This window comes from Camelina sativa, chromosome 4 (genome assembly GCF_030686135.1).
Source record: "Camelina sativa cultivar CO46 ecotype springtype chromosome 4, ASM3068613v1".
NCBI lineage: Eukaryota > Viridiplantae > Streptophyta > Magnoliopsida > Brassicales > Brassicaceae > Camelina > Camelina sativa.
Window position 1 is genome coordinate 10,206,235 of NC_141883.1, and position 21,142 is coordinate 10,227,376.

The 21,142-nt window shown below is 39.8% G+C and overlaps 8 protein-coding genes, 1 long non-coding RNA gene and 4 other non-coding genes across 14 annotated transcripts; 10 read left to right on the top strand and 3 right to left on the bottom strand.

Moving 5' to 3' along the window:
- Positions 1–102: 102 nt before the first annotated feature.
- On the top strand, positions 103–1,873 carry LOC147945673 (protein DOUBLE-STRAND BREAK FORMATION-like). The gene is made up of 5 exons (XM_087510118.1): positions 103–187; positions 288–495; positions 612–755; positions 1,084–1,225; positions 1,488–1,873. The coding sequence occupies exons 1-5, from the start codon at positions 138–140 to the stop codon at positions 1,685–1,687; spliced, it is 744 nt and encodes a 247-aa protein (XP_087366244.1). The 5' UTR covers positions 103–137; the 3' UTR covers positions 1,688–1,873.
- A 350-nt stretch (positions 1,874–2,223) lies between these two features.
- On the top strand, positions 2,224–5,246 carry LOC147945674 (zinc finger protein CONSTANS-LIKE 6-like). The gene is made up of 4 exons (XM_087510120.1): positions 2,224–2,652; positions 2,738–2,840; positions 4,862–4,911; positions 5,102–5,246. The coding sequence occupies exons 1-4, from the start codon at positions 2,263–2,265 to the stop codon at positions 5,126–5,128; spliced, it is 570 nt and encodes a 189-aa protein (XP_087366246.1). The 5' UTR covers positions 2,224–2,262; the 3' UTR covers positions 5,129–5,246.
- Positions 3,670–4,701, bottom strand: LOC147945675 (uncharacterized). Its single transcript, XR_015596691.1, has 2 exons — positions 4,385–4,701; positions 3,670–4,233 (listed from the first exon to the last, which is right to left on the bottom strand). It is a non-coding gene; the product is annotated as an uncharacterized LOC147945675 (long non-coding RNA).
- A 748-nt stretch (positions 5,247–5,994) lies between the features above and the next one.
- On the top strand, positions 5,995–8,126 carry LOC147945676 (2-oxoadipate dioxygenase/decarboxylase, chloroplastic). The gene is made up of 7 exons (XM_087510121.1): positions 5,995–6,417; positions 6,518–6,667; positions 6,816–7,031; positions 7,107–7,228; positions 7,322–7,485; positions 7,588–7,742; positions 7,890–8,126. The coding sequence occupies exons 1-7, from the start codon at positions 6,211–6,213 to the stop codon at positions 7,986–7,988; spliced, it is 1,113 nt and encodes a 370-aa protein (XP_087366247.1). The 5' UTR covers positions 5,995–6,210; the 3' UTR covers positions 7,989–8,126.
- A 210-nt stretch (positions 8,127–8,336) lies between these two features.
- LOC147945677 (uncharacterized) lies at positions 8,337–10,626 on the top strand. The gene is made up of 2 exons (XM_087510122.1): positions 8,337–9,524; positions 10,196–10,626. The coding sequence occupies exons 1-2, from the start codon at positions 8,748–8,750 to the stop codon at positions 10,400–10,402; spliced, it is 984 nt and encodes a 327-aa protein (XP_087366248.1). The 5' UTR covers positions 8,337–8,747; the 3' UTR covers positions 10,403–10,626.
- Positions 10,627–10,817: 191 nt separating this feature from the next.
- Positions 10,818–10,888, top strand: TRNAG-GCC (transfer RNA glycine (anticodon GCC)). Its single transcript has one exon. It is a non-coding gene; the product is annotated as a tRNA-Gly (tRNA).
- A 1-nt stretch (position 10,889) lies between these two features.
- Positions 10,890–10,975, top strand: LOC147945679 (small nucleolar RNA snoR114). Its single transcript, XR_015597976.1, has one exon. It is a non-coding gene; the product is annotated as a small nucleolar RNA snoR114 (small nucleolar RNA).
- A 107-nt stretch (positions 10,976–11,082) lies between these two features.
- Positions 11,083–11,153, top strand: TRNAG-GCC (transfer RNA glycine (anticodon GCC)). The gene has a single exon. It is a non-coding gene; the product is annotated as a tRNA-Gly (tRNA).
- A 1-nt stretch (position 11,154) lies between these two features.
- On the top strand, positions 11,155–11,240 carry LOC147945681 (small nucleolar RNA snoR114). The gene has a single exon (XR_015597975.1). It is a non-coding gene; the product is annotated as a small nucleolar RNA snoR114 (small nucleolar RNA).
- Positions 11,241–11,325: 85 nt separating this feature from the next.
- LOC147945682 (uncharacterized) lies at positions 11,326–12,235 on the top strand. Its single transcript, XM_087510123.1, has 2 exons — positions 11,326–11,531; positions 11,646–12,235. Exons 1-2 carry the CDS (start codon positions 11,525–11,527, stop codon positions 12,107–12,109), a joined length of 471 nt encoding a protein of 156 aa, XP_087366249.1. The 5' UTR covers positions 11,326–11,524; the 3' UTR covers positions 12,110–12,235.
- Positions 12,151–14,810, bottom strand: LOC104754865 (shewanella-like protein phosphatase 1). 2 transcript variants are annotated; one of them, XM_010477152.2, is made up of 9 exons: positions 14,381–14,810; positions 14,191–14,291; positions 13,880–13,993; positions 13,566–13,778; positions 13,337–13,472; positions 13,066–13,241; positions 12,878–12,966; positions 12,713–12,782; positions 12,151–12,615 (listed from the first exon to the last, which is right to left on the bottom strand). In XM_010477152.2, the coding sequence occupies exons 1-9, from the start codon at positions 14,568–14,570 to the stop codon at positions 12,529–12,531; spliced, it is 1,176 nt and encodes a 391-aa protein (XP_010475454.1). In that variant the 5' UTR covers positions 14,571–14,810; the 3' UTR covers positions 12,151–12,528. The 2 variants fall into 2 exon arrangements, 1 of the variants encoding a protein (XP_010475454.1); XR_015596693.1 differs by lacking the exons at positions 12,151–12,615; positions 12,713–12,782 and having other exon boundaries at positions 13,337–13,477; positions 14,381–14,809.
- A 797-nt stretch (positions 14,811–15,607) lies between these two features.
- LOC147945683 (laccase-3-like) lies at positions 15,608–17,915 on the bottom strand. The gene is made up of 5 exons (XM_087510125.1): positions 17,764–17,915; positions 17,530–17,681; positions 17,192–17,436; positions 16,026–17,099; positions 15,608–15,918 (listed from the first exon to the last, which is right to left on the bottom strand). Exons 1-5 carry the CDS (start codon positions 17,866–17,868, stop codon positions 15,788–15,790), a joined length of 1,707 nt encoding a protein of 568 aa, XP_087366251.1. The 5' UTR covers positions 17,869–17,915; the 3' UTR covers positions 15,608–15,787.
- Positions 17,916–18,236: 321 nt separating this feature from the next.
- Positions 18,237–20,652, top strand: LOC147945684 (exocyst complex component EXO70B2-like). The gene is made up of 2 exons (XM_087510126.1): positions 18,237–19,081; positions 19,167–20,652. The coding sequence occupies exons 1-2, from the start codon at positions 18,578–18,580 to the stop codon at positions 20,475–20,477; spliced, it is 1,815 nt and encodes a 604-aa protein (XP_087366252.1). The 5' UTR covers positions 18,237–18,577; the 3' UTR covers positions 20,478–20,652.
- The last annotated feature ends 490 nt before the right edge of the window (positions 20,653–21,142 follow it).

Sequence of the window (21,142 nt, forward strand, 5' to 3'; positions counted from 1 at the left end):
AGCCCATTGTTAATTCTTAAACTGCGCCGTCAAAACTAACAATCCGCCATAAAATTCAAACCATAAAGTTAGTTACATCGGAAATTCGAAACACCGGTAAAGATTTGACACCCGCCACAAGTTCTCTCTGGGGAAAGATGACCGTTGATGAGACTTATCTCTTTCTCAATCGGATACAAGAGAGGAGGTCCTTTGTTCGATTCATCCGAATCATCTGAAACTCTCAATTTCTCTTTGGTGATGTTGTGGCTCAGAAAACTGGGGTTTTTTTCACATTGATTTTGCAGGTTCGACGAAGAGTCTCTTCGGATTCTCGAGTTGTCTCTAGTCGCAATGAATGTGAAATCGTATTCAGAGATTAGATCCCGATTGGGAGATTTCATGAGATCTGAATCGGCTGCTATATTCGGTGAGCTCTCTGGAGAATCGATCGTTGCAAAGCTCTCCGTACTTGAATTCTTCGCTCGTGCTTTTGCTCTTATCGGTGATTTGGAGGTTCGTATTCTTGTCCTCGTAGATTTGATATAAGTTCGAAACTATTGAAGATTTGCTAATTTGATTAGTGCTCTTTTCTAGAATTACTAATTTGATGTTGTTATTATCTTGAGTAGAGTTGTTTGGCTATGAGGTATGAGGCATTGAATTTGAGGGATCTCAAGTCTCCTAGCTGTTTGTGGTTAAGGGTTTCACATTCAGAATGGTCCAAATTTGCTGTTCAATCTTTGGAAAATGGATTCCCTTCTATTGCAGGAAAGGTAAATTTACTCTGTGAGCTCTTTGCTTTTTAGTAATAGTGTGAGGAATTCATATAAGAGAGGAAGGTTTGGAGATTCTTGAAATGCTCAATCGGAAGTGATAAGTAACTAGGTGATTGTTAACAAGTTCATGCTTGGATGATCAGAATGTTGTTTTACCAATTTGGTCAACTGTTGGATACATGGGAATATGGTATTTTGTGTTCCACATGGATGTACATATCAGTTTGGTTCTTTTCCATTGGTTGTGCTTTTCTCTTTTGTGGAGTATATTTTCTTATTTTGCTTTTGAATTATTCTTACTATGACATTGTGATGGCTTTTTTAGGCTTCTGAAAATGCGCTATTGAGCCTTAAGAAGGATAGTCTTATTGAATCTAAATCGGAAGAGTTTTCTGAAATATTTGATGCTTCTGAGAAAGTAAGGAGACTAAGGGATTCAGCTGCCTCGTTAACATCTTCACGTTCAGGTACATTCATTGATAAAGTGTCTTCTGTAAGTGATGTTCATTGCTTGAAACAGAGTTCTGAGTTTTTCTTATTGCTTTCTTCGTGTCATTCAATTTTTGTTTGAAGATATGTTGGTCTTCTGGTTGGAAAGATTGATGATTTATAAATTGACTATTACCAACTATTATGTGGATCCATCGGTTCGGAATGGATAGAAACTTTTAACGGTTTGTTACTTAGAAAGTGACTGATCGTTCTGAATACTTCTCAATTCACAAACAGTTCAGGCACAAGGTGCAGAGTACTTGAGAAGCAAGGAAGTGAGGATACGAAACAGGCAGACTCAACACACTAAAAATCCAGACTGCACAGGTAGCAACTTGTTCAGAGAAGGAATCAAGAAGCGTAACCAACGAATGTTGGAAGATCTCCGTACCATTCAGATGATCCGAGATACAGAACCAGATTCACGCTGTGTATGACGCAATTGATGCTACAACCTTTACGACATTCGAAGGGAAGTAGACTATATTCAACCATTCAAGAAATCATGATCTAATAATAAGTTTGCCATAAAACTTATTCTCTTCTTAGTAATATTAAATATTTCCTTGTATATATGCTACACAACACAAGTGTTTACGTAGTAGATATTTTGAATACTTTTCAGAATTCATATTATAGCTCTCACTCTCTCTCTCCTAGCCCCTAGGAGGTTAGGACTCGGCAACTAGTATAGTATAGAGAAGAAACACATGGGTGAAATGGTCTCTGGTGAGAGCCAAAGGACCAGTAAGAAGGTCCCACAATTGGTTCCAAGCTGGACTCTCACAACCAATCAGCTTGCGATTTTTCCCACCACTTTTGGGATAAGATGCAACGTCGTATCAATTCCATCACATATAAAAAGTGTTAAAGAAAGAAACACCTACCTTTGTAAATATTGTATCTATATATAATTTTTCGTATGGTGACGGATTTACAAAGAAAAAACATTTTAGAGTGAAGGAAAAAAAAAAAAAAAAAAAAAGAGTGAGAGAAAAAAGATAAGAGTTCTATGGATACACAAAGGTTGCCAAAGAAAGAAGAAGAAGATCTTCTACCTTCTTTAACCTTCGAGTCTGTTAATGCTCTCTCTCAAGACCATTCTATAGATGATTTCGACAGCATATTCGACATCACCATTGACAGTTTAAGCTGCTCTCACGAACTCAAATGGGATTTTTGGGGAGAAGACGAGGATGAAGATACAGGGGAAGAAGAAAAAAGCTTGAGTACTGATCAAGAAGGCTCAAGTTTCGGGCTTTGGGACAATAAGGCTACGGATTATGAAGACAAAGAGTTGGGTCTGAAGCTGAATCTGAACCATCAAGAAGTTATCGATGCTTGGTCTGATCACCAGAAACCTCTGTGGACAGATACTTCATCTCCAGCCAATTCCTTTTATGTTAGTTTTTGTGTGAATCCTTTACTTGTTTTGCAAGTTATAACTAGTGATTTAATTAATACTAATGATTTAAAAGCGTATGCAGAGGGGAGAAGTACCAGTGATAGAGGAAGAGAGAAACATGAAAAGAGAAGCAAGTGTGTTAAGGTACAAAGAGAAACGACAGAGTAGACTCTTCTCTAAGAAGATAAGAGCAAGTTTATTGGGGGGTTCATATAAGGGGAGTTCTTAAATTTTTTATGAATTAATTGTGTACTGTTTGGAATATAAGAACTCATGATCTCTTAGATAAAATTTTCTCTTTTATTGGTAGCTTCTTATTTTGGGTCTCTTATTTTTGAAAATATTGTTTTTAAAAATTTTAAAATTTTAAATAGAATAGAAGTGGTATAAATGTGTAAAAATTTTTAAATTTTATAAAATTAAAGAAATATTCCATTATTATTAATTTTCAAACATACAAAACATAATAAAACATTAATACATATTACAACAAAAGTGCAATTTATAAATGGAGAGATTGATTAATTATAATACTAATTAGCTTCAAATTTGGCCCAAATATTATCAACCAAATCATTTTGCAAGCATTTATTTTTTTTCTTATCACGAACATCCTTCCGATTCTTGAGCATAGTAGCGACACATAAAGGCCTGGGTGTTAGAAGCGTGTAGTCAACTTCTGAAGCTCTGGGTGTTGGAAGTGTGCCTACAATTAAACTGTTTGATTTATGGGATGGGGACCATGGGCTGTGCGTACGTCTTCTTATATATAACTATATAGGTACACGACTTGGTAAATTTATGAAATGATATGGTGAGTTCTAGGAATTCAGTTAAGTTGCTTTCATATAAAAGACTTTCGGTAGATAAACTAGGGAGAGAGACATAGAGCTTTCTAAGAAGGATATTTCTCCCACACAAGTACACGTTTGACGTCATAGTTGAAGTTGGGCTTGCGGGATGAAAGCATTTTGGACTATCAGAATTAGTTATTTGAAGATTACGCGTCAAGAGTTATATACACGATCATGTATTATCACAGTTTATGGATGAGGCACACCAAATTACATTGTAAAGCATCACTGCAGATGATTCAGTAAGATTACAGAAAATGTGGCTGCAGTCAAACAGCTAACTGTTAGAAGACCAGAAATGGTATTGTATCCAAAACAATAATTAATTTAAAGTTCTTGCAGTTCCAACAAAATCTATGAAGAACATTGCAAACCTCTGTACAAATGTAGTGAGCAGAAGCAGGCCGTCGATGATCAATCCTCTTTGCAAGTAGACTTGTTATGTCCTACTCCTCCACACTTTGTACAGCACACGGATCGTCCTCTTTTCCGGTCTTTGATTCTCTTCTCCACTCTCTGAACTCGGGAAAACAGAGGGGGAAGTACTTCTTCATCCTCTTCTTTGCTGCTGCCTTCAGGTTTGGTTACTAAACAACACAACCTAAATGATGGCTTGGTTACTAAACAACAACACCCAGGCCTGTGGGCTTCCACGCGAAACAGCTGCAGGTTATCAATCGAACACAAACACACCAAAATCCCAAACACAAACACACCAAAATCCCTAATCCATTTAAAGCCTCAATTATCAATCGAAACACAAACACACCAAAATCCCAATTTCTCAAACAAACATCAAAAACCCTAATTTGCGATCCAAAATCAAATAATCCTAACAGTTATACCTAATCATACTATTGTACTGAGATACTTACACTCTCAATCGAATTCATCCACCCTCTTCCCACTGAATCGCCTTCTCCTTCAATTATCCTCTGATACTATCTCCATGACGATTCAAATCGCCTGCCCTACCGTCGCCTCTGATTAGATCTCCGCCGATTGAAAAAGCCTCCGACCCAACACTCCATTGATTCTTTAACCTCCGATTCATCGGAACTTCCTTTCTCGGATCGAGAATTTTATCGCAACACGCAGAGAGGAAGAGAGAAAGAAAGAAAGAACGAGAGAAAGAGAGAAACCAAAAAATTAATCGCGAAAAAAAAAAAAAATGAACCTTCCCAATTCTCTCGTCCAACCAAAGAGAGACACGTGCCGTCTCTTAAACCCGAAGAGAGGCTGTTATATAAGAGGATCTCTTCAGTTTTTTTTTCCTTTCTGATTTATTTTTTGTCCAAAAACAACTTGAAACCCCCCTAAAAACCCCTTACATACCGCCGATAAACATGCTCTAAGGTATCAAGTCCGAAAACTCAACGCTGATAAACGACCTCGTTTTAAGGTTTCTTTCTTATTCCTTCTTACTCCTACACTCTTCAAGTCTTTAACCATAACTCATTTTTAAGTAGTATACAGTATTTATTTAGTTTTCATTCATGCTCTAATACTAATTTTGTGCGTGCTAGGGAAGCCTAACTTCATATATTTTTTTTCTGACGAAATTTCTTGGAAATCTTTTGAATTATTTGTAGGGACGGTTCGTGAAAAGGGAGACTTAAAAAGGGAAAAAGAAATATCTGGAAGAAAAATATCTCCAACCTTGGTTGTGACTTTATTTCTGTTATTATTAGTATTTGTAGTTCTGATATATCATTATCGACTTTTACAACTTTGTCATATTGAAATGAAAATATCTTATTGACAAAGAAGAAAAGAAGAGATGCGCAAAAATATCTTTAAGATTACATGAAGAGGACGTATATGGCAAGTGTTTGCCGAATTGGTGGGGTTGTAAGGCTAAAAAAGGGTTCACCACACCACATGTGTAAGTAGGCTACTCTACTCCTCCTCTGTCGGGACCAACTACAATATCAACTACCACGTTTCTTTCTGATATGTATTGATCTTCAAAACTACCGTCAATTTCCCATATTGCATGATTCCATCATTAGCATACACATGCCTACTAATGACTATTATAAATTTATAACCCTGAACCAAAAATATGGAATTGATAAAAACTTTGAGGATAAACATACATACTTGAAACATAAATATCACTAGATTCTTTGTTTTGGTTTTTGATAGTGTCGTGTAACAAGTGGTGATGGAATGTTGGAAACACTTCCAAGTTACTGTTCAAACTTATGACTGCTAAAGTCGAACTTTTTTCCTTTTTTTTTTTAATAGCTCATCAGAAGCCCACTAGGAAACCGGTCATATCTAAAAGAGCCCAAATAATAGATGAAAAGCCCATTAACTATTGACCATCCCAAACCACAACTAAACCGAAGCTATTATGGTAAATCTAGTAAGATTGGTCCACAAAGAGTAAAAAGAACCTCGTACTTCGTATATGATAACCAACAAATTTACAGATTATCCAATGAAAGTTACTTATACTAAACTAATCGCAATGATAACCAACAAATTTAATAATGTCAACCAAAAGAAATACTAAACTAATCGCAATGATAATATCGCCACGTCTAGTCAGATGGTAGAGTATCTAATACGACACGGCTCTCTCTAGTATGAGAGAAGAAGATGATTACGAAAGCTCCATTAATATGATCAGTGCTTTCTCACTCATCATCAAACGCTTTCCGGCGACAAAACCAACTATCTCAACTTCTCCACCATGATTTCACTCCACTCCTCCGCCATTAAAGCCTCTCTCCATCGATCTTTTCCTACTTCGTTACGATCGACACTCTCTGTTTCCAACTCTGCTAGATCTCTCATTCGGCTCCCCTCCGCCGGAAAACGCAATCTCTCTGTTATCTCTGCTTCTGTAAGAGACTCCTCGATGTCATCAAACAATGATTCTCACGGATCGTCTTCAAAGGTTCGTTCTTTTTGCTTTATATGTCGAAACTTTGTTTTTGACGACTTGATGCTTTTGGCTCGTGGGTGCATAACTTTGGTATTTTCACAACTTGAATCAGGTTGCTGAATCTTTCTTCAGAAGTGTCTTAGGGCAGATGGAAACAGTTTACCTAAATCGGAACCCGACGCCTAAATCCGTCTTGGAACTTGTTCGATCCGTTGATGGCGACCAACTTTGCTATGACCATCTCGCTTTTAGAACGTTTGGGGTATAGTTTCCTTAAACCTCTCTTTGTTTTGGCTGCTTCAAAGAACTGGGATCATACACTTAGTTAAGTACAGTCTCAAAGTTTAAAACTTTTTTTTGACAAAGTTAAGTTACTCACTATTGGACTCTGTTTGTTGAAATGTGTTTAGGTTGGTGGTTATGGGATTGACTCGCTTGCAAGCTTTTTCCTTGACTATGGGTATACTCCGATGGATGAGCTGAAATTTCCAGCCAAAAAGCTTAGAGCTTTGTGGTTTGCACCTCCTGATGTTTCTGCTATTCCTGGTGGAAGCGGTGTTAACGGTCCTTTACCAAGAGTTTTTATCTCAGAGCTCCTTGTGGATCAGATGAGTTCACAGACTCAGGTAAATTATACACTGTCATTGGTTTGATCGTAGATGGTTGTTTGTGTTATGAGCTTCAATTTCTCTTGTTTCTAGGATGTGATCAGAAAGTACACTCAAGCATCGCCCAATGGGAAAAAGTATGCTGCTCTTTCTAGTGCTTTGGGTACCTTAACTTGGGAAAAGCCTCTGTCTTCTGAGTTTGAGCAATTGGCTAGGTACATGACCTTCCTTAATTATCCTGTTTTTTTCAGATTAAGCTAGAGTAGTGACTCCTAACTGAAGGTGTGTTGGGCTAAATTGATCTACAGGGAAAGTGAATATGCAGCATGGACCCTTGTCAATGGCTATGCACTTAACCATGTAACGATTTCTGTCCATCGGCTTAAATCTCATCTAAACAAAATTAAGAAGCTCAATCAGTTCCTAGAAGAAAAAGGTGTCAAGTTGAATTCTGAAGGAGGAGTCCTGAAAGGTTTCAGAACGAATCTTAACTCCTTGATTAAAAGAAAGATTAGATTTTTAGCTAATTGGGTTTACAATGAGTGACACATATCTTTTAATTTCTTTTTTTCAGTTAGCCCTGATGGTGGTTTGCTGCAAAGCTCAACTGTAGCAGATTCAATTTCTTTCAAGTTCGCTGATGGTGTCACCAAGTCTATCCCTTGTTCATACATTGAATTTGCTGAACGCCTTGTGCTTCCCCAATACCAAAATGTACCTGAAAGCGAGGTAAGTGATACCAGAATCCGCTTACTGTGTATTGATGCGTTCTTGTGCTTCCCATTTGCCTAGAGAACTCTTAGTTACCAGGCATAGTATGATATGATGATATACAAAACATTTTGAATTGACACTTACAAAACCTACAAAACGCAGATACGAGAGTCACACCGACGCGATGGATTCGAGGTGGGAAATGCTGACAAGATCTTTGAGAGCACATTTCAGGAACAACTCTCCCGACGAGCCGGCTAATAGCAAACAGTAGCCTCGACGAGCCTTTGGCAAATATGTTGTCAATCATGCATCGTATATATATGTAGCCAAAAAAAGAGCTCCAAACTGTTTGTAATGTTGATCAGTAAAGATACTAATGCAAAGAACTTTTAATCAGACATTTATGTGTAGATATTGCCGATAACTTTTCTTGGCGGTCAGTTCATAAAAGAGAAAGTAAACCAAAGTAAAACTAAACAAAAGAAAGCTTCGATTGGGTGATGATAGAAAGTGATAAAACTTTCCTAGAGGTGAGAAAGAAGTAAACGATGATGATTACCAAAATAGTTACAAAACATTGAACGGTAGTTGTGTTGTATGGTTTTTGTTCTTGTTCCGTTTGAGCTATTGTTCAAAAATTTATTTCTCTCTCTCATCAACCAATTAAAGTCAAACATAGTTCCGGTTCGAATTTTTCCACCTGAAATTAAAAAAATTGTGGAAGAAAGTTCAAACCTTTAGACGACAACAAGGGTGGTTGGTACTTGGTAACCCAAAATAAAAAACAAAAAAAAAAACAAAAACTATATGACATGGTGAGATAATGTAGTCCACCACACCAATCTCTCCCCTCCCACATCACGCCTGTTTTCACCGCCGTCTCTCTTCGTCGGTGATTTCACTATTCCGATTTGGTCTAATTTTTCTCCAACCCATTCCGCAAAAACCCTACTTTTTCTTTTGTCAAAAGGTTTATAAAATCTCAGCCGCCTCCTGATCTACGACCAAAACCCCTAAATGGCTACAGAGGCAACAACCGCTCCCAAATTCCAGGAACCAGATCTCCGGCAAGTCTCTCCATCACCGGATTTTAAACATGAAACCGCTCACGACGGCCTTAAATTCTGGCAATTTATGATCGCCGGTTCCATCGCTGGTTCCGTCGAACACATGGCGATGTTTCCCGTCGATACAGTGAAGACCCATATGCAAGCGCTCCGGCCATGTCCGTTGAAACCCGTCGGAATCCGGCAAGCTTTCCGTTCGATAGTCCAAAAGGAAGGACCTTCAGCTCTGTACCGAGGGATTTGGGCTATGGGTCTCGGCGCTGGACCTGCTCACGCCGTTTACTTCTCCTTCTACGAGGTTTCGAAGAAGTTTTTATCCGCAGGAGGGAATCAGAACAACTCCGCCGCTCATGCGATCTCCGGCGTGTTCGCGACTATATCGAGCGATGCTGTTTTGACTCCCATGGATATGGTGAAGCAGAGGTTGCAGATGGGTGAAGGGACTTATAAAGGAGTTTGGGATTGTGTCAAGAGGGTAATGCGTGAGGAAGGGTTTGGTGCCTTCTATGCTTCTTATAGGACGACGGTTTTGATGAACGCGCCTTTTACTGCTGTTCACTTTGCGACTTACGAGGCGGCTAAGAAGGGGTTGATGGAGTTTTCTCCTGAAAGGGTTAGTGATGAGGAAGGTTGGTTGGTTCATGCCACTGCTGGAGCTGCTGCTGGTGGATTGGCAGCTGCTGTGACTACGCCGCTTGATGTTGTCAAGACGCAGTTGCAATGTCAGGTGAATGATGATTCTTTCTCTCTAGGAATGTTTGCTCTTTGTCTCTTATTTGTATAGTTTTGGATTGGAATAAACCATAGATGGGTTATGCTTCTTGATATGTGCAGTGCTGCAGAACGATTTCTTTAGATGATGCTTTAAGTCTCGAAACTTGTACTCGTGTGTAGGATTTTGAATATATGTGAATGTCTAAAGCTTCTTAGATGGATTTGTTTCACCTTTAGTGGTTAGATGGTGTATGTTGTAAATAGAGGTTTGTGTAAAAAGAGCTATCAGACTATTGGCAGATGGTCATCGTGTGCTAGAGCTGCAACATAGTTTTATAGTTGCGGTTTAAGTTTCTCAAGGTTTGACAATCTATGTTGAAAGTTGAGTAGTTATCTGGTTTTCAATGTTTCTACCAGTAGGTTTCTGGTTTGAGGTAGAGTGTGTTTTATGGTTTCAGGCAATGAAATTTCCCAGTTGAGATATCACTAATTCAGTCTTACTGTGGCACGACTTGTGCTATTATTACTATTATTACTCTAGCATTTACAGAGAGTGTGTAGGAGATATGTTTTTCAATTTGTTTCGTTTCAAATGTGATGTGATGAGGAGGGATCAGATGCAATTTTTTTTGCTTTAGAATGTGTGAGATATGGCCTCAAATAGTATGTTGTGGTGATGTGCAGGGTGTGTGTGGATGCGACCGCTTCACTAGTGGTTCGATTAGCGATGTACTGAGAACGATAGTGAAGAAAGACGGATACAGAGGACTTCTAAGGGGATGGCTACCGAGAATGCTCTTTCATGCTCCTGCTGCAGCAATCTGTTGGTCCACTTACGAAGGGGTCAAATCTTTCTTTCATGACTTGAATGGCGATTCAAACACTGCCTGAAAAAAAAAAAAAAAGACAAAAGGGTTAGGCGATTGAGGATCTTGTTTTTTCTCTATTATTGTTTGTAAAACTAGTTTTGTCAGGTTTTCTAGTTTTCTACTACTGTTATGTTAGATTATATTTGTCGAGCGAGCTTGTCGATGATGTTGTCGTCGAGAAATTTTGGTAAAAGTTGTACAAAAACTATGTTCCTTCCAAACCTTCCAATAAATAACTTAACAAAACATACACTACACATACAGTAGTAGACTTTCCAACGACATACATGCCTGGGCATCTCTGTCCCGCTGTATCGAGCTGCCTCGTCGTTTTCTTGTGACAAAGACAAAGACAAATACAAAGACAAAGACAAAGACAAAGACAAAGACAAAATGTAATATTGGTAATAATTAGTTATTAACTAGATAGACAAGAAGCACCAGTGGTCTAGTGGTAGAATAGTACCCTGCCACGGTACAGACCCGGGTTCGATTCCCGGCTGGTGCATGAGCTGTGATGATATTGGCTTCAGCGTTGGTTGGGTCCTTCGCAATCTTCTGATTTCCCAGGTGTACTCGCCACACTCCTGAGCTCTCTCCTTTTTTTTCAACTTAGTTTTGATTCAAGAAGATCCAAGACTTTGAAAAGCAAACGGATACGCAGAACAATTATTAATATAAATATACATAGACTAACAAAAAGCACCAGTGGTCTAGTGGTAGAATAGTACCCTGCCACGGTACAGACCCGGGTTCGATTCCCGGCTGGTGCATGAGCTGTGATGAAATTGGCATCCGCGTTGGTTGGGTCCTTCGCATTCTTCTGATTTCTCAGATGTATAAGCCACCCTCCTGAGCTCTCTCCTTTTTTTTTCCAACTAATTTTTCTCCTAAATTAAAACTTAATTTTGCTCCTATAAATTAAATCATTCGAATACAAACAAAGGGCGTGGCTGAAGCATTCGGCTATTTCTTGGGCCTAAAAAAGCCCATCAATATTTAATATGGGCTTGGATTAAAGGACCATTTACTAGAACCGGAGTCAACTTAGTAGCTTTCCTCTTCTTCACCGCCGACATAATACGTTTCCGTCTCGAGTTGCCGGAAAAGAAGCTACTCTCTCTACGTCGCTTCTAGTGATCATATGGAAGGTTCTTCTTCTGATAACAGATTTGTTTTACTCTCTCTATCTCTCTCCAATTATCTCTGTGGATTTTTTGGAATTCTGATTAGCTTAATTAGTTAGCTGGATGCGTTATTTGCAGAGAACAACAACAACGCCGGGAGCGATTCAGATGCTAATTCCGTCGACGATTCACAGGACTATTACGAACCGATCTCAGCCGTCGATCTAGAAAACGCCAATGACGACGGGAGCGATGAGGAAGACAGTTATCATCCGATCGGCGGCAGAGATGGCTTCAGCCACGGCCTCTCCAACGGCCATTGTATGATTCCGGAAACAGAGGAAAGAATCTCTTCTATTAGTATAAACGCAGACGCAGAGAGCGAAGAAGAGGCGGAGACGGAGACGGAATCGGAGGTCCGTAGAGCGTTTGAAGAGGACGAACGGCGTAGAAGATCGCCGTTGATTGAGGAGAATGCCGTTAGGGTTATGGAGGCAATGCGAGCAATCTCGTTCCCTGGAACGGCTCCTGATTGGGCTTCCGATGTTAATGAGGATCGTTGGATTGATCAGCTTCGAAGATTGAGATCCACTTCTCAATAACTTTAACTCTGTTGTTATTTTATTTCTTTTCTCCTGGATTATCAAATTCAGTACTTTGCTTGCTGTTCAATATCTTTCTCAATGTGAATTTAAACATTCAAATACAAAACCAGAGATTTCAAAACAGAATCCACATATGGTTTGGTAATAGACTATTTTTCAAAGTAACACTAACCAGTGTTTTTGCTATACAAACCCTTTACTTAGTATGTTTCTGACGACTCACATACTTGTATATATACACATACATACATACATAGAGTTCAAAGTCTGGCCTCATTCAACTGCATCTGTTTCTCATATGGGGTCTTTTCTTAAGCTTCTGCTGCCTTTTTTTTTTTTGTTTATCATAAGAAATATGGCTATAAGTTTGAATCTTGAACATGAGAGTCTGTTTTTCCTTGTCTTTCAAAGCTTTTTTATATGTAATCTGCAACTTGAAGTTCATGAAATGTGTCCCTGTTGCTCCGTATGACTCTAGCTTTGTCCCCTCTTATCTCTAGAACCTGAAGAAACAACATTAGTGTCAGTCATCATCTCTGAGAATACATGTAACAGAGACTTAAAATGGCGACGAGTCAAGAACCAAGATTGTTTAAGTACCTCTGGTCTAGAGTCAAGAACACCACTGGACATTCCCACATCAATTCTCCATATGCCGCAACCATATTCACTAACAAGAGAAATCCCATATTCCATTATAGAACTGTCTGGATCTTTTGATTAATATTTATCACAAGTTTTTGGGAGAGAGTTCGATAAATGTACCAGTTAACTCCTGATAACTGGGGAGTATGCCCGACCACCATTGCCTTGGCACCGACAGCTTCAAGAGTGTCCTGAAGAATTTTATTTACCTGATAAGAAAAGAAGCCAGGAATCACATTAGTCCAAGCTGATAATGATTCCTGTTGTGTTAGTGGTTTTGAGATTTTGTTAATTCAATTTCAACTTGCCTGCTCAATTTGATATTCCGCTAGTTCAGAAGTCTCTCCTGAGTAAAGTCGGCTCCAGACCACACTGTCATATCCACGAGTGGCAATGAACGGCATCTGAGGACTGTCTTCATAGTTAGCAGCACTTCTCATCCAAGCAGACACTTCTCTATTTATCCTCTCTACGCCATATGCAACTGCACAAGTACATCATAATTAAGCATGATGAAATCCAAAAAAAAAAACACATCTCTCAACACTGAGACAACTGAGATAGACAGCTTTTCCTTACCATGGTGAGGAAGGAGACCACCATGGCAGAAGACCCAATTATTAATGCGGAGAACAACTCCGTGACGAGCCAGTTCACATGCTAATCGACCACCTGGTCTGAAAAGAATCGACCTTGCAATCACTCCCTTTTGCCTCTGTCCTAAATAGTTTCCAAAGGCTTTTTGTTTAACAGGCAAGTAGAGAAACTTTAGAAGACTCAGAAAAGGACACAGCAAAAAATGAAGTACCTTTACTACATTCCATTGATCCCAATAGGTTTGAGAACTTCTCCTATCTTCTTTCCATTGTCTTGACTCAGAAATCCAATTAGTAAACGCTTTGTCCCAGTCTTGACCATAGTCTTGCAAGTAGTCAATAAAATCTGTACATTCATCAAATGCTCTCGCATCGACATATCTGAAATCCCCTTCAACATTCATCGTCTCATGGTTCCCATTAACCTTCAAAATGGGACAAAATTAATAATTACTCTTAGTAAATCAAAATGTGCACAAGTTGCTAACACATACTAATCAAATTCAAGTATGATAACATTCAAAACCTGGAAAACAGCTCCACCGTTAGCCTTGGCCTGAACATCAAGTGATCTTAACAAAGAAAGTATTGCAATTTCATCATCACCACGGTCCAGTATATCTCCTACCTGAACTAGTACCTGTTTGTTTCATATATTAAATTCAGTTATGAACTCAAACTCATAAGGACTCAACCCAAAAGATATGAAGCAGTATAAGACATATCCCACTATAACTGCTGACAGGCAAATCAAAACCAAACTATCAACTAATGTATCAGAAACTGTAACTCTGTTGTTCCACTAGAGTCATCAAATGTGGTTAAGTGAAGACATACAGTGTCTTGGCCGATCCACTGGTCACGTCCATCGGAGCTCAAGACGCCGCCCATCTGAAGTGCATCTCTGGCTTTACCCAAATCGCCGTGAAGGTCTCCAACTGTGAGAGAGAGCATATCCACAACTTAGTTTTTGTTGTCGTTTTTAACAAAAAAAGATTGAAACTTTCACATATATTAGGTGAAGAACCTGCGATAATACGGCGAGAAGGAGCAGAGACGAAAGTGGGTGGGTCTCCATTGATGACAATCGGCTTCAGAGAAACTTCGTTACAATTGGAAGTGCTCAACAAAGAGGAAGAAGAAGAAGGTTCGATAAGTTTCTGGGGATGAGAATTAGGAGGAAGCGGGAGTAAGGAATTGAGGTAAAGAGAAGCCATTTGAGGTGGAGAAGCAATGATCCACCAGAAGTTTGAAGAAATCAGTTAACATTTGTGTTCGTCTGGTCTCAAATTTGTGACTTGTCTCCAAATGCATGCCTGAGTAATCAAATCCTTCTTTATCATATCTACTGGCTGAGGTTTTTTCCTCTCAAATTTTGTTTTTTTTTCTTCTTTTTGTTTTTTAATAAAATAAAAGGGCAACCACAAAGCGAAAAACAAAAAGAAAAAGGATGGTCTGTTTTAATAAAAAAAAGTCTCCAAGAATATATTATTTACTATTTAGTATTCACCAAAAAAACACCTTTAAAACAGTGTTCAAGAAAGCGCTAGGCGGTATGTGGGCGGTGACCCAGCGCCTAGCGCCTAGAACGCCTAGTCGGAATTTTAGGCGTTTTAAGGCGGTTTAGGCGTTTACAATACTAACATTATATATATAATATTATATGTAAAATTATGTAAAAATATATGTTAGAAGAAATAGATAATAATAAATCATAAACTAAAATTAGTAAAAATATATTTATTTAGTTTAGATTAATAACATATTAACATTTATATAAATATAAACTTAAAATTTTTAATATATGTAATTAAAAATAAAAAATATACAATAAAATAATATTATGTGATTTTAGACGGTCTAAGCGGTCGTCTAGGCGTCTGCTGAGCGCCTAGCGCCTAGACGGCGCCTAGGCGACCGCCTAGACCGCTTTCTTGAACACTGCTTTAAAACAAAAAAATCTGCAATAAAATAAGCTTTAAAATAATTTTTGTTAAGGATTAAATATTAAATGTTGGAGCACCTGTATTAAAATATAAATTTAAACATGGTTTATAACAGAATGACAAATAATATACTCCAATATCCCATTTATTTTTCTTTTCCAAGTTATTTTACTTTCGTTTTATTTTTATTTTTTAGTCCTTTTCTTTTCAAAATTTAATGTAACTTCCAAATCGTTTTTAGGTTGGGGTCTGAGGTCCTGACGTGAACGTGTTATCTGGGAAACAAAAAAAGCAGTCTAGTACAATCATAACCAGGAAAGACGGACGAGTACATTAATTTCAAATGATATACACATTTTTAACTCCTCTCAATAGACACGCAGAAAGAAGCTTTCTGATTAAGAAGATAAACCCACATAACCTATAAAACGAGACAAACATGAGATAGATATGTTTTATCAAATTAAAAATCGAGCGACCATGCATATTTAGCATCTTGGGAGATCCAATGGCGGAGGCTGCACCGACTGGAGCTGACCGACTCCATTCTCAACTAGGAAAACCATCGCCAGACCCCATCCTAGATGTGAGTCAATGTGACAATGCATAAACCAAGCTCCTACAACAATTTTATTAGAAATACTTGTCAGAAGAAACAAAAATACAAGTGGACTAATATATATTTATTAGAGCGTCTAATCAAAGATTAAAGCATTATCAATTCACCTGGATTGTCAGCAACGAATCGGATGGCCACCCATCCACCGGGAGGGGTTCCAATAGTATTCCTCTCCGGTGGGTCAAACAGATTGAAGCTAGCCGGATCTCTATTCGGGTCAAAATTCCCAAAACCCGACCCGACAACATAAAACTGGTACCCATGAAGATGCATAGGATGGTTCTCGGGTGTGACAATGCTCGTGTCCTGCAACACAATCTGAACATTGGCCTTGTACTTAAGCTTGTAAGCCTTTGTGGCCTTTACGGGTTGCCAAAGTCCACGGCTTACGTTTCCTGTGTAGTCGAATTGAACAGGAGGAACCGGCGGGAAATCTGCGGTTATAATCCCGGGGATTCCTTGGTAATAAGCTTGCATCACCGAGTTAGTCCGAGGAAGAACGAATGAGACGTTGTTCATGCTTGCAGCAAACCGCGTCCCGTTTGGCCCCTGGCATCGCGGACTGTTCGGGTTGGTGCAGTTTATTAGTCCTAACCCAACTGCGAAAAATAGATTCTCGTCGATCTGGAGTGGTACTGGAGCTCTCTTCCAGTACCGCAAACGGTTGACAAAAGCTGTTGCAGTAGCGGTGTCATTGAACCCTGGCAATACTGGGAAAACGGGTGTGACCTGACCGCGTCCACGAGGTGCGTTAACGTATTCTAAAATAGCAGTTGTGGTGGTGTTGTCAAAGGGAGCGTTTGCGCTATTGTAGGCTCGTGCAGCCATGTAATAGCGGCCCGGGCGTTGATTAGCGGTTATTAGGACGTTTGTGGTCTGACCTGGACCGAGCATGACAACGTTTGTGGTGAAAGGCTTAGTGTAAGCAGAATCTACCTCGACCACGGTGAGCTGGTGGTTGGCAACTGTGAAGAAGAGTTCTTGGTTCAGGGCGGCGTTGATGAGACGAAGCTGAACCGTCTCGCCAGGGACAATAGGAAACCGGACGGTCTCGGGTTTAGAGCAGCGGTAGAGATCGCCGGGTTGGCCATTGATGGTGTAAGCGTCTGATACGTTTGGTGCTGCTCCTGTGAATTGGGCTAACCTCAGAACATCCATAGGGTTTCTATCCCACCATTCCCCTGTTCTCTTCAAATACTAATTAATATACTTATATTCATGAATTTAAACTTGTACTCCGTATATATAAAGTGTAAAGTTTTCATGAAATTACCGAGAATTATAGGGATGTCACGTTTAGGCATAGAGAAAGGGTAAGGAGAACCGAGACGAGGGTAAATGATGAGAGCTCCATAGACGGTGGCTCGAAGCCAATGGCTATGAGCGTGCCACCAAAGTGTACCTTCTTGGTCTTCGATCTTGATTCTATATGTGTAGCTTTGTCCCGGCTGGATTGGACATTGAGTTATGTACTCTGGTCCATCAGCCCACGGGTTTCGCAGCTGTCGGATTCCATGCCTGTCCCCCAAAACAGAGCATTGATCAAAATGGTTGTTTCTTGAATGACAAGTTATCTACCAAAAAATGAGCTGATTGAATATTTTTGTTTACCAGTGGAGACTGATGTTGTAACGAGCTCTGTTGATGACCGTGATGGCTAGCGAGTCACCGTTTCTAACCTCGAGTGTTGGACCCGGGAACTGACCATTCACGGTGATGGTCTGGTGAGTTCTGCACAGCCTCTTCACTGGTTTTGCCTCGATCTAGGTCACGTTGATTCAAACCATGGTCGTGATTAAAACATTTGAAAGAGATATTAACCAAGTGAAGGAAGCTTTAACTTACCACGAATTCACGGACGTGAAGTTCAGCTGAAGCAAGCAAAGTGCAACAAGCAAGAACTAAAATTATAGAGACTCGTCCGAGATTTGTTGGATTCTGAGACTTCATATCGTAGAGTTGAAGCTCTCTGGTTTTCGAGTACTGAGGAAAAGGAATGAGATATATATATATATACACACACTGGGACTAAAGGGGGAAGCAACAGAGCTTTGAGTGAGTTAGTTATTAGTTAGTGGACATTTCTGTTAAACATAAATAAATAGTATGAAAATAGAATGTGGAACTAGTAAAGTCAGCACGGAGGAGCAACAAAGTTGATTTGGTGCAACAACTAGACTAATCATTGATTACTTGTAATTAGGGATTCTTTACTATAAGGGATTTTTGGGCCCAACGCTGAAAATTCAACTTGACGAAGTCATTGGCCCATAACCCAATTTCCACGATTCTAATTTAAACCAGTTCTTGATTTTGGAGGGTATTGAACAAACGCAGAACGCATAACGCGGTCGGTAAAAAGCGTTCACGTTCTGGAAACACAAAACCAGACAGAAGAAAACAAAACAAAAAATAGAAACGAAGACAAAGTCGTGGTTGAGGCAATATGAAAATACACAGATACCATTAAAATACAAACAGAAGAGAAAACACACAACTAAGTCAGACATGGTTCCCGCGTCTAAGTCGTCAGACATGGTAGTTCCGAAGACTTGTCCATATAATTATTATAGTCTTCTTCGTCTTCTATGTGTTGTTTGTTTCGTCTTTATTCACCCAATTCCATAATTTCCCCCTAAATATTTATTAATTCCCATCCATGGCTCAAGCCGGTGACGAGAATCTTTACGCCGCCGCCAGAGACATCGCCAGAGCCCTCGGCAAGGATCCTAGCGCCGCCGGAGATATTTTACAGATTCTCTCTGGCTATGGCGCTTCCGGAAACCGCGGCGGCGGCGATCCTCGACCCACCCCATCCCGCGGCGGCGCTAACCTTCATAACCTTGACCGATCACTTAACTCCTTAGAGAGACAGATCTCTAGCTACATCGTTGAAGATCGCCCCATCTGGTCCGATCCCGTTGACTCTCGCACCTTCCTCGACTCTGTTGACGAGCTAATTGCGATTGCCGGAGGATTGAGATCCATGGCCGGTGATAATTCCGTCGCCGTCTGTCTCTCCCGTTCCGATGATTTGATTCAACAAGTGATGTTTAGGCTTCAGGAAGAGTTTGGTTTTGTAATGGACCGTGCCCCTGACTCGTTTGACTCGGACGACGATGACTTCTCCGGCGAAGGAGAAGACAACGACACAAACTACGGGGTAATTAAGTAATTTCCAATTTAATTTAATTTGTAATTAGAATTAGACAAAACCGGTTTACAATTTTGATTTCATACTGAAATAGGTAATAATCGCCCGCCCGGTCACCGATTACAAAATCGTGATTGAGGCGTTACAATCTAGCGTTATTGGCGATCTAAACGCGATCGCTGTGCGAATGGTCGCGGGTGGATTTGGGAAAGAGTGTTCAAGAGTGTACAGCAGTCGACGGAGAGAGTTTCTAGAGGAGAGTTTGTCGAGGTTGCATCTCAGAGGACTAAGTATGGAGCAAGTTCAAGACACTCCATGGCAAGATCTTGAAGACGAAATCGACCGTTGGATCAAAGCTGTTACTTTGGTGTTCCGCGTTTTCTTCCCTAGCGAGCGTCTTCTCTGCGACCGCGTTTTCTCTGATCTCTCTGTTTCCTCTGTAACTGATCTCTCTTTCATGGAAGTTTGTCGTGGAACGACCACACAGCTTCTGAATTTCGCAGACGCGATTGCGTTAGGGAGCCGTTTACCTGAACGTTTGTTTAAGGTTATGGATTTATACGAAACGATGCAAGACCTAATTCCTAAGATGGAAACGTTATTCTCGGATAGATACTGTTTGCCGCTAAGGCATGAGGCGGTCGCGATTCATAAACGGTTAGGGGAGGCGGTTAGAGGGATATTTATGGAGCTCGAGAATTTGATCCGTCGTGACCCTCCCAAAACCGCGTTTCCTGGCGGTGGGATTCACCCTATTACACGGTACGTGATGAATTATCTGCGTGCGGCGTGTAAATCGCGGCAGTCGTTGGAGCAGATCCTTGAACAGACTGGGAACGAAGCAGGACCAGATAATACGAGTGCTTTGTCTGTGCAACTCAGATGGGTTTTGGAGTTGTTAGAGAGTAACTTGGAAGGCAAGAAAAGAACTTACCGTGATCCGTCTTTGTGCTTCTTGTTCATGATGAACAATGGCAAGTATATTCTCGATAAGGTGACTGATAACGAGCTCGGTTCGATCCTAGGAGAAGATTGGATTGTGAAGCAGACGGCGAAACTGAGGCAGTACCATTCTAATTACCGAAGGAGCTCGTGGAACCAAGTGGTGGGATTGCTTAGGACTGAGGCTCCGTATCTTAAGTTGGTAGAGAACCTTAGATTGTTCAAAGCACAGTTCGATGAGGTGTGTAAGGTGCAGTCTCAGTGGGTTGTGTCTGATGGGCAATTGAGGGAGGAGTTAAGAAGCTCCGTTAACGGAATTGTGTCTCCGGCGTACTTGAATTTCATCAGAAAATTGAAGGAGTCGCCAGAGATAAATGGGAGGCGTGGAGAGCCGTTTATTGCTTATACTGTTGAAGATTTGGAGATGATGATTAAAGGGTTGTTCAAGGAAAGCTCAACTTGATTAAATTTGTAAAATTTAAGTTGATTATACAAGAAAGAGAAAATTATTAATCGACAAATCTGTAAAATTGTGAATCATTCTGTTTTTCTTTTTCCTTCAGTGAATAATATTCATGGATGTAGGTCTATTGTAAGTGTTTACAATTTGCTTTTTTTATGTGAAATTTTTCCATGAAGATAAATTCTATTGGGCTACCAAACGAAGCCAAAGCCACGTCTCACATGAATTGTGCTATAGAGTTACAACTTACAACTAACACAGTACGTATATAAAAAAAGGACATGTAAGGACTAGCTTATGCAAACACGTTAAGATTAACATGAAGCAAGAGGGAAATATCCATGGATGTAGGTCTTTTGGAAGTGAATAATATCCATGGATGTAGGTCTTTTGTAAGTGTTTACAATTGCTTTTTTATGTGAAATTTTTCCAAGAAGATAAATTCTATTGGGCTACCAAACGAAGCCAAAGCCACTCACATGCGTTTGTGCTATAGAGTTACAAGTAACAGTACGTAGTACAAAATAATAAGCACATGTAAGGACTAGCTAGCTTATGCAAACACGTTAAGATTAATATGAAGGAAGAGGGAAATATAGATTGATTAACCTCCTTAATACAAATTAACATATGGAAGCAAAAATGAAAATCAAGAGAGTACGTGG